The sequence below is a fragment of the Chrysochloris asiatica genome, unplaced genomic scaffold (assembly GCF_000296735.1).
Source record: "Chrysochloris asiatica unplaced genomic scaffold, ChrAsi1.0 scaffold00018, whole genome shotgun sequence".
NCBI classification, from domain to species: domain Eukaryota; kingdom Metazoa; phylum Chordata; class Mammalia; order Afrosoricida; family Chrysochloridae; genus Chrysochloris; species Chrysochloris asiatica.
Genome location: NW_006408536.1, coordinates 21708393 through 21722937, shown reverse-complemented (window position 1 = coordinate 21722937; position 14545 = coordinate 21708393). Strand labels below are relative to the sequence as shown.

At 40.4% G+C, this 14545-nt stretch overlaps 1 protein-coding gene across 1 annotated transcript in view; it reads left to right on the top strand.

The window, feature by feature from the left end:
• The window catches only part of MOSPD2 (motile sperm domain containing 2), a 49830-nt gene extending 37783 nt beyond the window's left edge, over positions 1-12047 (top strand). Inside the window, exons 8-14 of the mRNA XM_006835615.1 lie at positions 422-598; positions 1068-1183; positions 4059-4155; positions 5224-5320; positions 5719-5848; positions 7206-7308; positions 11737-12047. Coding sequence (XP_006835678.1) covers positions 422-598; positions 1068-1183; positions 4059-4155; positions 5224-5320; positions 5719-5848; positions 7206-7308; positions 11737-11874 — 858 coding nt within the window. The 3' untranslated portion in view covers positions 11875-12047. The remainder of the gene's footprint in view (positions 1-421; positions 599-1067; positions 1184-4058; positions 4156-5223; positions 5321-5718; positions 5849-7205; positions 7309-11736) is intronic.
• The last annotated feature ends 2498 nt before the right edge of the window (positions 12048-14545 follow it).

Below are 14545 nucleotides of genomic sequence, written 5' to 3'. Positions count from 1 at the left end.
GGCACTTAACAACACAACAACAACAACAACTTTTATGAATGCTTTTATGATTTCTAGATTTCATACTATGTTTATTAAGGCCTTCACTACTTGAGTATAATATTTTGAAATTTTCCTATGTAGTGGTCTAGAGTTTATCTGGCTTTTACACACACACACACATTTAAAACTTGCATCCATTTGAAGTGGTTTTAGTAAAAAGCGTTTAGATAAAGACCTAACTTGATTCTTTTATAGCCATTTGTCCCATACCATTTATTACTGTTTTTCCTTTTCTGGTTTGAAATACCTTCTTAATTTTACATTTCGCTATCAAATTAAGTCTGGTTTTGTAACGAGAGTAATTATTTTTTAATCTGTTAAGAGTATTATTTGTCCACCCATCTCTTAGCAGGTTGTAAGACAGCCCCTTTTCTTTTAGGATCCTTTCAAGTATAGCTACCCACCTCTTGTAGACGATGATTTTCAGACCCCCTTGTGTGAAAATGGGCCTGTTGCCAGTGAGGATGAAACTTCCAGTAAAGAAGACATAGAAAGTGATGGTAAAGAAACCTTGGAAATCATTTCTAATGAAGAACTGACCGTTCCAGTCAAAAAGGTAATTTTATGAATGAAATGAAATTGAGTCAACAGTTGCCATCTAGCTGCAGGCCTGCCAAGAGCTGGCTGTGTGGTTTCGGGCATGTCTCTTAACTCCTTGCCCTTCAGCATCTTGTGGTATAAAAGGAGGCTAGGACTGACTGTATAAAAGACCAACTGCATGCTCTTGTATCAGGGTGGGCAAAATGGGTTCAGATGAAATGATTTTGTCTAAAATATCCGAAAGGAATTAACTTCAAAGTACTATGCTCGAGTTCCTCTGTCTCATTTGTTAAAGAGCACTTGGTGGCCCCTCTTCATAGGCGTAATCAGAGGCTTAATAGAGGTACAAATGCAATGTGACAATCTCAAGCCAAGTTTTGAACTCTCCACATAGCCTTAATGTTTGCTTTTTGACCTAATGCCCTGCCCAGATATCAGTGTGCAAATAAATTTCATTCTCTTTTCTTCATAATTTTTGTCTGTAGAGTAGCCCAACGGAACAACCGAGTTCCAAAGCAGAAGAGAATGAAAAAGTTGATTCAAAGATAAAAACTTTCAAGAAACCATTGAGTGTGTTCAAAGGGCCCTTATTACACATCAGGTAAGAATTCAAGATTTTCTTAGCTATACTTGTAGTTTGAACCCACCAGTATCACTGTGACAGAAAGAGGAGGCTTTCTGCAACCCTAAAGATTCACAGGGTCACTCTGAGTTGGCACTGACTAGATGGCACACCATCACCACCATTTGTTGTTGTTGTTGTTAATTGCCGTCGAGTTGATTCTGACCCATAGTGACCCTGTATAGGGTTTCCAAGGAACAGCTGGTGAGCTTATTCTATTGGGTGTGTGGTAGACAATAAAAGTTCATATTGACATTTTAGCAGTAAGTACAAACAGCCCAAGTTCCAGAATGCCATAAAACTGTATTTTTTACTAAATTCAAGTGTTAGTCGAGCTCTACTTTTGTTACTATATTATTTGACCCCCAAAATTGAAGGTTATTTCTTTGTGATTGAGAAATCTATTTAGCCTTATATGAACATTGCCACATTGTTTTCAGTGATGACCTAGTATGTAATTGTCTATCCCTTTAAACCTCATAACTGTGTTTTTAGGTCTGTCTCTTTGGAACAATGCCCTCAGACTGTTGTTGTTTTTCAATCTGCGGTTCAGTTAATTGATAAGATTTGTTAGGGTTTGGTGCTGTCATAGCATAGCAACCCTGTGCCCAACTGCCTGGTCCTACAACCTCCTCACAGTTGTTATGTTGGACCCCATTGCTACCGTGTCAGTTCATCTCATTAAGGGGAGCCCTCTATTTCGCTGACCCTCTACTTTTACAAGCACGATGTCCTTCTCCAGGGACTGATCCTTCCTGACAACATGCCCAAAGATGAGAGATGAAGTCTGGCCCGGCTGGCTTCTAAGGAGCACTCTGGCTGTACTTCTTCCAACACAGACTTGTTGGTTCTTCTCGTTTGCCAACACCAGAATTCATATGCATCAATCCTCCTACTCAAATAATTGACAAGATTAGTCTGTTTATATGTATTGTGAGAGTTGTTCTGTTTAAATTTATCTCCCCATCTTGGGGTGCACTTTCTGTTTTCCATGGCTTTTCTTTGCCATTTTTCCCTTGTTAGAACTCTCTTTATTCCTCATGTTTTCCGCTCTGCTTGTTTGGAAATTATTCTGTTTTTTTCTGTTGTTGTTGTTTTCACTGAAAACCTATCTAAAACTTCAATTCCAGCTTACCGATGCAGAGTTATGAGAGGAAGATTGAATGAGGGAGAAAATGATACTGCCCAAAGGAAGTTTCTGAGGGCGCTGTTTGGGCTCTTCAACTCCCTGCTCCCCTCTCCCACCTGGGAACCTTGTTGTGCCTCTCATACCCAAGTGACAGCTGTCTCCCCAGAGCTTCTCCCAGTTTTTATGCTGATTTCTGAGGGCAATTCTGGGGCCTTATTCAAGACTGAGCTCTCAAATGAACTAACAACAATGCTAGTTTACCGTCTTGCCCAGAGTTGGACAAAGCCCTTCTGAAAGAGTGCCTTCTTAAAAAATATCCTACAGATAAATGGATACCTGTGGTAGGTAGAAACTCCAGAGAGAAAATGATCTATTGAAAGCTGTCAGCAAGGCTCAAGAGCTTCCAGAAGACTCGTGTCAGTGGTGCAGTGAAACCAAATCAGCATCCTTTTCCTTGTTAGGAGGGCTCTGATACACAGGGGTTAATGTACTTAAACCACATGAGCTTTGCTTGAGTTACTGAATTTTTATTTTAGGTCATGGTCATGAAAGTAGCCAATAGTAAAATTTTGAATTTTGAGGTTTGCTGATCTGACTGTTTGATAAATTCTCCCTTGCAGTTCTCACCCCAAATTTTATTTCTATATTTCTTCCTCTCCTTCCCTATTCCTATGAAAAAGCCTTTAGGTAAGAACTCAGAAATTATTCTCTTAGTTGACTATATCCCCACTGAACTTATCTTTCACGTTTTGGTCCTGTATATTGGTATATAAAAATGATATCCCATTTTGTAACAACCATGAACTCAAACTCCTGGTGTGACAACTGTAGGCTCAGCACTGGACTGTGAGCCAAAAGGTCAGCATTTCAAACCCACTAACTGCGCCTCAGAAACCCTATGCAGGGTCGCTGTGAGTTGGAACCAACTTGACAACACTTAACAGCAACAAGGGACTCACACACAGCACTTGATGGTGAGGGTGGTGTGAGACCAGGCAGTGTTTCCTTCATCCGGACAGAAGATCACTTGTTACATGTTAGAACTAACTCGACGGCACCGAACAACCAGAAGAAAAGTTGAAGAAGCATTACTTCTTTGCCTTGGTTATTATCTGTGACCTTCCTAAGGATTGAAACAAATGCACCTTCAGATTGTGCCGAGTACGGAATTGATTCAGAATCTTCCTAAGTCTCTCTTCTTTCCTGTTGATCTTGGGGAAAACCATTGTTGTTGTTAAGTGCCATCAAGTCAGTTCCAACTCATAGAGACCCTGTATAGGCTTTCTGAGACGTTGCATCTTTGTTGGAGCAGAAAGCCTCATCTTTCTCCTGCAGAGCAGGGGTGGGCTCAAATCACCAACCTTGAAGTTCAAACCAGCTTTGTGGTCCAGTGTTTATCCTGCAGTGCCACACCAGGGTACCAGGGAAAACGATTTGTTATTATTGTTGTTGTTATTGTCATTAATGCTGTGTAGTTGTTCCAACTCATAGTGACCCTGTATAGGATTTTCAGGGAGCAGCTGGTGGATTTGAATACCAACCTTGTGGTTCACAGTCAAGTGCTGATCTTACAGCGCTTATGGCTGCCTGCCTCCGTGGAGTCAGTTTCCACTCATAGCGACTCTATACAGGGTTTCCAAGGGTGTAAATCTTTATGGGAGCAGAAGGACTAGTTGTCATTTATTCTGAGTAATGCATGTGCTTTATGTTTGTTTTACATCATAGCCCAGCAGAAGAACTATATTTTGGAACTGCAGAGTCTGGAGAGAAGAAAACTCTAATTGTGTTGACAAATGTAACTAAAAATATAGTGGCATTTAAGGTAATTATTTGTAGATACAGCGATAATAAATCAGGTATGACCATTTGACATAGAAAGTGCTTTTAGACATATAATTGAAAGATGAATCATTTTGAAATTGGGCAATGTTGTCATTTCTGGTTTAGGCATAATGCCCTGCCTCCTAGTTCCGTGCAAGCAGCATCTCTGAAATATTCCCTGCATCTGTGTCTCCATCTTGAATGCACAGTAATCCAGCCCATGTCCAAATTGAGCCCAGGATATAAACTTAAAAGAGAAATTTGCTCTTCATGTTATGAATTGAATTCATAATCATAAAAGATAAAATTCTAAACTGGAAAATGTGAGTGTGGGATATTCTGTAGAGCCGTTTCAGTTTGGCTGTAGTGTAATACCGATCTCCCACCTCCTCCCCGATTCCGTACTCTAGAGCACGGGGGTGTGGGGGGGGGGGACATCTGGCCAGTGGACTGTGTAAGGCCCTCGAAATAATTTGCTCTGGCCCTGCCAAGGCAACCGCAGTTCCAACCATCACATTAATTTAACGTTTGACCAAATCTAGCAAGCTAATTTTTAAGTTGATAATTTGGTATGGCCATGAATGATGTTATAAGCCTCCAGATGGCCCTTGGCAGAAAAAGGTTTCCCACCCCTGCTCTAGATAATGTTTCCTTATGTCTTCTGTTTCATTTTAATTGATCTGCTAAGATCTATCTGGATGTGCTTGGATTGGCTACTGGTTTTTCATTTCTGAACACTATTACAGCAGGTGTTCTAAGGTGCTTTGACTTTTTTGAGTTTGTATTAGTAAATTTAGGTGCAATTAACAAACGATATAAATATTTAACAGATGGATTCGTGTGTTACTAGCAAGGCTAAGTGATAATTAAAGGTATAAGATGAGAATCTTTTTTAATCAATGGAGAGACATTTTTCCTCCTCATGGGGAGAAATAGCATCTACATAAAGTCTGTAAAAGTTGCTTTGTAACCTGTGTGTTATCCCTGATAATTAATTAAGATAATTAATTTTTTTAAAAGTAACTTTAAAGCCCTTTCCCTCCCAGACCACTATTGTGTTCATACACAGGTGAGGACAACCGCTCCAGAGAAGTACAGAGTCAAACCAAGCAACAGCAGCTGTGAACCTGGCGCGTCAGTTGACATCATTGTGTCTCCCCATGGGGGTGAGTTGCGGTGTGATGGCTGCTGTAGGGTGCTATTGGGCAGGGGAGATCCTCGAACTGTAATCTCAAAATTTGAGGAGTGTCTATCTGTAAGTCACCTCACTTCACCTCACTACTAATCTGTTGTCTCATAGGTAAAATGAGATGGTCACATGGGTGACCATCTAAAGCCCTTTCCAACATTAAACTTTAATTGTTTTTAAACAAATTTAGATTGCTTAAAAGGGTCATCGTTGAAATTGGTTTTCAAGATAATAATTGTTCATATTTAGGAATTCTTTTGCCTTTTTCCAGATTGTCCCCTCATTTCATCCCTTCCCCTTAATTTGAGTATGATGCCTTCAGCCACCTTTGCAAAGGCGCCTGTGTATGTGATGAATTGCCCTTTTGGCATGCAGGTTTAACTGTTTCCGCACAAGACCGTTTTCTGATAATGGCAGCAGAAATGGAGCAGCCCTCTGGCACCGGCTCAGCAGAGTTGACACAGTTCTGGAAAGAAGTTCCCAAAAACAAAGTCATGGAGCATAGGTAGGCCTTTTCCTCACAGGCTCTCAAACGTGTGTTTGGAAGAATCAGTAAAGATGCACCGACGTGGGCGAGGCAGATATTCCTTTGTCTAGTGTGAACCTTGAGCTCCGCCAGGCTCTGGGGATCCAAGATGAAGGAGACCTGGCATTTCTCAGGAGGCAGCTTTTAGCAGAGACGTGCCTACGGGCCCATGCAAGACTCTGCCCTCTCCAACTTCCAGATGCGGATCTCTTGTCCCCACAGTCCCCCTGTGAAAATACCCACTTTGTGTACTAGAATGTGTGCTCATGATCATGAGAAATTGGAAATAACCCAAAAGATCACCAGAAAGCAATAGTGAAATACATTTTCTAACCCAGACCAAAGCAAATCAAAAACCCATCACCATTGCATCAGTGCCGATTCATAGCTACTCTGCAGTCCTTCAGAAAGGTGAGGTACATCAGTTGGCTTTGACATGGAAAGATTTCTGTGATGCATTTTTCTGTAGAAGTGAAATGTGGTCCCGGAAAACTAAGTATGACATTCTCCTGTTTCTTTGGGGGGAAACCTGAGCGTGTATTGTAGGTGTATGCACTGATGTGTGTACGCATAAGTGTGTCAGATGGTGAGAGATGCTTGGAAAGGATGCCCACCGAAAGGGTAGGCAAGAGAAGGGCATTGCTGTGGATTGCTTTTGCTTAGTGGGGTGTTTCCATTGTCTCTAGTGAGGGGTGAGCAGTGGTCAGTGGTGACCTCTGACAGCTATTTCCATAGCCGGAGCCCGTGTGAATAACCATCCACCAGAAGCTTTAGAGATAATGAGGAAACGTAGTTCTGGAGGATCAGCTTGTTAGTGAGGGCTTGGGGTAGGACTTGAAGGGAGGAACCTGGCATTGATGAAGGGGTTGTTTTGTTTGGGGCTTGTTCATGGGAGAGATTTGACTGTTTCTCTACGAGCCAGTAGCAGGACCAGTGGAGAAGGACAGGTGGAATGATCTCGGTAGATAATGAGCAGTGCAATTCCTGAGGCAGCAGAAAGGGTGGGGGCTACCTCTGTAATGGCTCGCTGCACAACAAACACTGGGACTTTCATTAAAAGCAAAGTGGCAGAAAGTGACTTTTAAAAAAGGGGGATACCTATATTTGTGATTGCCTCTGGTATTTATGCCTGGGTGAGCAAGCTGAAAGATGTCGACGCACTGAGCTGCTCCCTTGGGTGTATCCAGGGAAAAGATATGAGAGAGGTGTTAGTACTTTTTGCATGAAACACCTGTTCCATATACTTCGATGTTTGATTTTATTTGTTTTATGTTTTTATTTAAAAAAAAAAAAAAACCGTTAACAATAAAGTTGTATTTACATTGGATTTTTATAGGTTAAGATGCCATATTATTGAAAGCAGTAAACCAACCACTCTAACATTTAAAGATGGTGCTTTTAGCGTGTCAAATAAAACCAGTGAAGATATATGTCTCCAGGTAAGATTTCAAGCTTCCCAACTAAAATGACTTGTCTGTCAATTTCTTGTTCTATAGTGGCTTGTGTGTTGCTGTGGTTCTGGAAGCTATCGCAAGGGTATTTTAAATACCAGCAGGGTCACCCACGGTGGACAGGTTTCAACTGAGCTTACAGACAAAGACACACTAGGAAGGAGAGATGGACTACTCCTAATATTTAGTCACTGAAAACCTTATGAATAGCAGTGGAACACTGTCAGTTAGCACCAGAAGATTGGATATTGAAACATGATGAAGAGCACCAGAATACTGTCAGATATAATGCCGGAAGATGAGCCCCTCAGGTTGGAAGGCACTCAAAATGCGACTGGGGAAGAGCTGCCTCCTCCAGGTAGCGTTGACCGTGATGACGTGAATGGAGTAAAGCCTTCTGTATCTTCATTTGCTGATGGGGCACAACTCAAAATGAGGAGAAAGAGCTGTAAACATCCATTAATAATTTGAATATAAAATGTACAAAATATGAATCTAGGAAAATTGGAAATTGTTAAAAATTAAATGGAACGCATAAACATCAATATCCCAGGCATTAGTGAGTTGAAATGGACTGGTATTGGCCATTTTGAATCTGGCAAACAAGATTTACTCTAGCAGAAATGACACATTAAAGAGGAATGGTGTCGCATTCTTCATCGAAAAGAACATAATCTGTCTTGAAATACAATGCTATCTGTGATAAGATAATATCCATACATATACAAGGAAGACCAGTTAATATCACTATCATTCAAATTTATACACCAACCACTAAAGCCAGTGATGGTGAAATTGGTGAATTCTACCAATACTTCAGTCTGAAATTGATCAAACATGCAATCAAGATGTATTGATAATTACTGGTGATTGGAATGCAAAGGTTGGAACAAAGAGGAAGGATGAGTTGTTGGAAAATATGGCCTTGGTGATAGAAACAATGCTGGAGAGCACATGATAGAATTTTACAAGACCAATGACTTCTTCATTGCAAATACCTTTTAAAAACAGCATAAAAGACGACTATACACATGGACCTCACCAGAGGGAATACACAGAAATCAAATTGACTGCCTCTGTAGAAAGAGGCGGTGGAAAAGCTCCATATCATCATGCAAAACAAGGCAAGAGGCAGACTGGAACAGACCATCAATTGCTCATATGCAAGTTCAGGCAAGTCCACGAGAGCCAAAATATGACCAGTGTCTTCTCCCACCTGAATTTAGAGAGTGTCTGAAGAACAGATTTGATGCATTAAACACTAAAGACTGAAGATCAGAATACTTTGGGGATGACACCAAGAACATTATACAGGAAGAAAGCAAAAGGTCATTAAGAAGACAAGAAAGAATGAAAAGACCAATATGGATATTAGAAGAGACTCTAAAACTTGCTCTCCAGCCTAGAAATTCTAAGGCAAATGGAAGAAATGAACAGGTAAAAGAGCTGAATAGAAAATTTCAAAGGTCGGCTCGAGAAGACTTAAAAGTCTAATATTTTATTGAAATGTGCAAAGATTAGGAGTTGGAAAACCAAAATGCTTAGCTTTTATCAAGCTGAGGGAACTGAAGAAAAATTTCAAGCCTCAGCTTGCAATAGTGAAGGATTCTATGGGCAACATATTGAGTGATTCACAAAGCATCAAAAGAAGATGGAAGGAGGAATAGTCACTATACCAAAAAGAAATGATGGCTGTTCAACCATTTCAAGAGATAGCATACGATCAAGAGCCAATGATTCTAAAGGAAGAAGTCCAAGACGCACTGAAGACATTGGTAAAGAACAAGGCACTGGGACTGATGGAATACAAATTAAAATTTTTCAACAAACTAATGCAGCACTGGAGGCACTCACTCAACTCTGCCAAGCCAAGAAATTTGGAAGACAGCTACCTGGCCAACTGACTGGAAAAGATCCATATTTGTGCCCATTCCAAAGAGAGGTGACCCAACGGATTTGCCGAAATCATTAGACAATCAGTAATATTGCACGCAAGTAAAATTTTGCTAAATATAATACAAAAATAGCTGCAACCATACATTGACAGAGAACATCTAGAAGTACAAGCAGATTTAGAAGAGGACGTAGAAAGAGGGATATCATCGCTCACATCAGATGGATCTTGGCTGAAAGCAGAGAATACCAGAAAGACCTGTGCTTTATTGACTACGCAAAGGCTTTCAATTTTGTGTGTCATGACAAGCTATGGACAACATTATGGAGAATGATCATTCCGGAACACTTAATTGTACTTATGAGGAACCTATACACACATAGACTAAGAGGCAGTTGTTCAAACAGAGCAAGGGAACACAGAATGGTTTAAAATTAGGAAAGGTGTGCGACAGGGTTGTATTCTTTCACCATGCTTATTCAACCTGTATGCTGAGCAAATTATCTGAGAATCTGAGTTATATGAAGAAAAACATGGCATCAGGATTGGAGGAAGACTCATTAGCAACCTGCAATGTGCAGGTGATGTAACCTTGCTTGCTAAAAGCAAAGAGGACTTAAAATACTTACTGATGAAGATCATAAACCACAGCATTTGGTATGGGTTGCACCTCAAAGTAAAGAAAACAAAAATCCTCACCACTGGTCTAATAAACAACATCCATATAAATGGAGAAAGACTTCTTGTCTGCTGCTTCCATGAGTGTTGATAGTTGATCCAAGAAGAATGAAGTCCTTGACAACTTCAATCTTTTCTCCATTGATAAGAATGTTGTTTATTGGTCAAACAACGTACTGCATTAGGCAAATCTGCTGCACAAGACCTTTTTAAAGTGTTGAAGAGCAAAGATGTCAGCTTGAGGATTAAGGTGCGCCTGACCCAAGCCATGGTATTTTCAATATCCTCATATGCATGCGAAAGCTGGACAGTGAATAAGAAGACCATAGAAGAATTGATGCTTTTGAGTTATGGTTTAGGAGGAGAATATTGAAAGTGCTATGGGCTGCCAAAAGAACCAATAGATCTGTTTTAGAAGAAGTGCAGCCAGAGTGCTCCTTGGAGGCCAGGATGGCCAAACTTCGTCTCTCATACTTCGGACATATTGTCAGGAGGGACCAGTTGCTGGAAAAGGATATCATGTTTGGTAAGGTGGAGGGTCAGAGAAAAAGAGGAAGACCCCCAATGAGATGGATTAGCCAAGTGGCAACATCGATGGACTGAAGCATGGCAACAGTAGTGAGGTTGGCCCAGGATCGGGCAGTGTTTCATTCTGCTGTGCATAAGGTCGCTATGAGTCGGTACCAACTTGATGGCACCTAACAACAACAACAATCAAAGACTTCATTTTCCTCAGATCAACCATCAACACTCATGGAAGCAGCAGTCAAGAAATCAATATATTTATTGCATTAGGCAAATCTGCTACACAAGACTTCTTTAAAGTGTTGGAGAGCAAAGATGTCAGCTTGAGGACTAAGGTGTTGCTGACCCAAGCCATGACATTTTCAATAACCTCATATGCATGTGAAAGTTGGACAGTGAATAAGGAAGACCGTAGAAAAATTGATGCATCTGAGTTATGGCGTTGGAGGAGAATATTAAAAGTACCATGAACTGCCCCCCAAAAAACTAAACCAATTTGTATTTGGAAGAAGTACAGCCAGAATGCTCCTTGGAAGCCAGCTGGCCAGACTTCGACTCTCATACCTCAGATATAATATCCGGAGGGGACCAGTCACTGGGGCAGGATAGCATGTTTGGTAAAGTGGAGGGTCAGAGAAAAAGAGGAAGACTCCAACGAGATGGATTGGCAAAGTGGCAGCAGTAATGGGCTCAAATGGAGCACCTTTCGTGAGGTTGGCGCAGGACCAGGCCGCATTTCATCTGTTGTGCATGGGGTCACGATGAGTCGGTACCAACTTGATGGCACCTACCAACAACAGCAACTAAAACAAAGGATTTTGATATTAGAAATCCACCATTTTCTACAGACACATAGAACAATCTTGGATAAACACAATGGAATGCTGGAGGGAAGTCAAATCTGAGATAGTAAGCGCTGAATTAGACTTTTAACGATTTTCTTTGGAAATAGGGACCAATAGTAAGTTCAGGGTGCTTTGGGGAGTAGCCAGCAATTCAATCTAGTGAAGACAGTCCAATTGAGGTGCATTTAAATTAGAAAGAGAAGGAGAGGTGCTTTTTTCCGAAGAGCTGTGTCTTTGGGAAGTGATTGCTCAACTCTCCACAAATGGAAGATTCTCCTTTTGAAAACGAGCGGAAGTGAATATATGTCCACTTGGCAAAGCTCATTCCTCATTGCATTTTCAGCTCCAAGCCGTTCAGACTAGATGGAGACCCCATCCCTTAAATGTATGGGTTTCTAATCTTCCCATTTGTTGTTCTCTTGATTAATGTACTGTTATATTAATATGCACCTTTCATCCTTCTTTCTCCTTTAGCTCAATCGGTTACTAGAAAGCAATAGGAAGCTTCAAGACCAAGTCCAGCGTTGTCTCTGGTTCCAGCAGCTGCTGCTTTCCCTAACGATCCTCTCGCTTGCTTTTGTCATCTCTTTCTTCTACTTGCTGTACAGTTAGGAAAGTGGTGCCCTGGCAGGCAGCATGCCTCAGTCCTTCACTAGTTGGAACAAGTAACAGACTCAAACCTCTCCACCAGACTAGATAGTACTAGAGGTACTTTCTGGAAGGAAATGTGCAACATTTGGGGAGAAGGGGATAGATATGTGTCTTAAAATAAAGTGTTAGAATAAGGACCTGGGAAATATAGACAAAATGAATTACAAGAAATGAAATTGTTAGTAAATAAAGGCATATCCGTTGTATAAGTGAATACTTCAAATATAATTTATTTTATTTTTTCTTTTTGGTTTGAATGCTTTTTAAAGCATATAAAGCTTTGTTTGAAAGCCTGTTAAGTTGTAACATGTATATACATTAGCTGAACTGAAAAATGTAAGTAAAATGCTTTATTGCAGAAAAAAAAAATGTAGTCTGCTTTTTCTGCGGGAATGATCAGAGCTGAGCCGATGTGTGGCTAGCCTATACTGTGTATATAGGACAAGAATATGTATATTAAGAAAGAAAACCAACTTCTACAGAATCATTTCTGAAATCATGACTTTTGTAATTTTACGGATTTCTTCCAGATGATAGTCATTCTTCTTAGGGAATGTAAAACTCTCTAATGCCAAACCACCTCTCGCCTTTATTTCTTACCAGTGTTCCTTACAGCAGGCCGCCTTGGGTTAATCTGGGGCTTTTTCATGAGCATGCCCATTTCGCTGGCATTTGGAAAACCAAGTTCTGTTGGGTCTCTGACTTCCGTACAAAATGTCCAGCCCGAAAGCCCTTCAAGCCCTCTCCAGCCTTCTTGACCAAGCGGAGCCTTTCCCCTCTTTGTTAGAGAGGCCTGGACCCTGCGTGTGCCTGCTCCACTCTCCTTCCAAGTTGGAGGAGTCTCTGGGGACCCTAAGTTGCACTTCTGCACCTTCTTTCTAGATAAAAGTTACTCGATTTTTTAAAACCCCATTTTTTAAATCAGTGCTTTGAGCTACATCCCAACAAACTCACTGCCATTGAGTCGATTCCAACTCACATAGCAGGAGGATATTTAATGTTTGTTTTAGTTCCTCATCAAAATCACCCCTGAGAAGGAAACTTTGGAAAGACTGGCACCTCTCTGTGTGTGGAATCGAATGTAGAAGCTCAAGTGTCAGCTATCCATGTAAAGAAAGAAAATAGGAGCTCCTGGTAGACTGTAGGACCTCCCACCAGCTGAATTGGCTGGTTGGGTTTTCTGCCTTTGTTGCAGTCCTTTTCAGTGCGGTTCCATGTTCCTCATAGTGACTCTGTGCAGGAGCAGGGCCTGATGGGGTTGAGTGTGTTTCGCCATCCACACTCATCGTCAGCCCATGTTGACCAAAATGTAAAGCTGCTTTCTATGAATGTAGTCTTGCCTGTACAGTAAGTTTGGCGCTTGCATTGCGCCCTGTGTAGGGATCCATTGTTGCTATTATTCTGCAGTATCTTTAGAAGTGGAAGTTTGGATGTGGAGCTGTGAAACATGATGTAATAGGGTTCCTTGCACATTGACCTAGGAAATAAAACCTTAAAAGGGCACTGGTCTGATACTTTATCTTAATTGGATTGGTTTTTCTGTTTCAGTTTACCAACACCAGATGTGAAACGGACTGCAGTCCACCCTAAGTACTAGTCCGCCTAGTCGCTCCCTGTGTGTGTGCGTACACAGTGGCTGTCCCTGACCTGTATTGTCTTAACAGTGTCCCTTTAATGTTTCACATGGAAATTCTCTTGACTCGCTAAAATAGCTGTGCTTGATGTCTGCTTCCTTATTGCTGAATTTAATATGTCTTGTTAACGTTTTGTCTGTCTACTAAATGTGTGACTAGGCAGAATTACTGGAAATTAATGATAAAGTCAAAGGCATCTAACTACTATTGTACTTATCTTGATTAATCGTATATATATTTACCTTTGATTTTATTCTTTCCATTTGATTTGACTTAATCACATTCATATGATGATTTTTTTTTTGGAATGCTACAGTTTGTCTTTCTATCATTAAGAATTTTATTGTTAATCATGTCATTAGCTGTTCATGACCAAATTACTAAGGACCAACATTTAGATTTAAATTTTTGTTTTCACTTGGGAAAAGAAATTGATTCTCCTTGAAAACATTAATGGGATATTATTAAATTGATCGTCAAGTAACCTAATATGATTGCTGATAAACCTAGCATCAAATTTCATAATAATACCATAACTGTTTTTATATCTTGCCACTAATTTTGACTGAATTTAATAGCACTTTATTGTACAATTACAAAAGAAGAAAAATATATTCCTAGAATTGTTGCCAGTATAATTTCTCTAATGTTCTGGTGCTTTTCATATATTTTCAGTATTTTTATTACTATATTGATATTTTCTTTGTATAAATTGATCAAAAGAACATGTTTTCTATTTTAATATGTTTTAGAAAAATAATTACATTTATGAAATAAATATCATCGGGAAAAAAACTCTGGTCTCTAATTGCTAAAGCATTTTGAAGAAGCACTGTGTTCAAACTCAACCGTTCAGAGATCTCCTTCATTTTCTTTGGTCGTGCTTTGCATCTTTACAAGGATAGCATTGCAGGCTGCCAGCAATGCAGTCCTCAGGCCAGATAAACATGCCCTTCAGTGGAGTCCTCATTTGCCCCCCAGCCTACTAGCAGGACTCA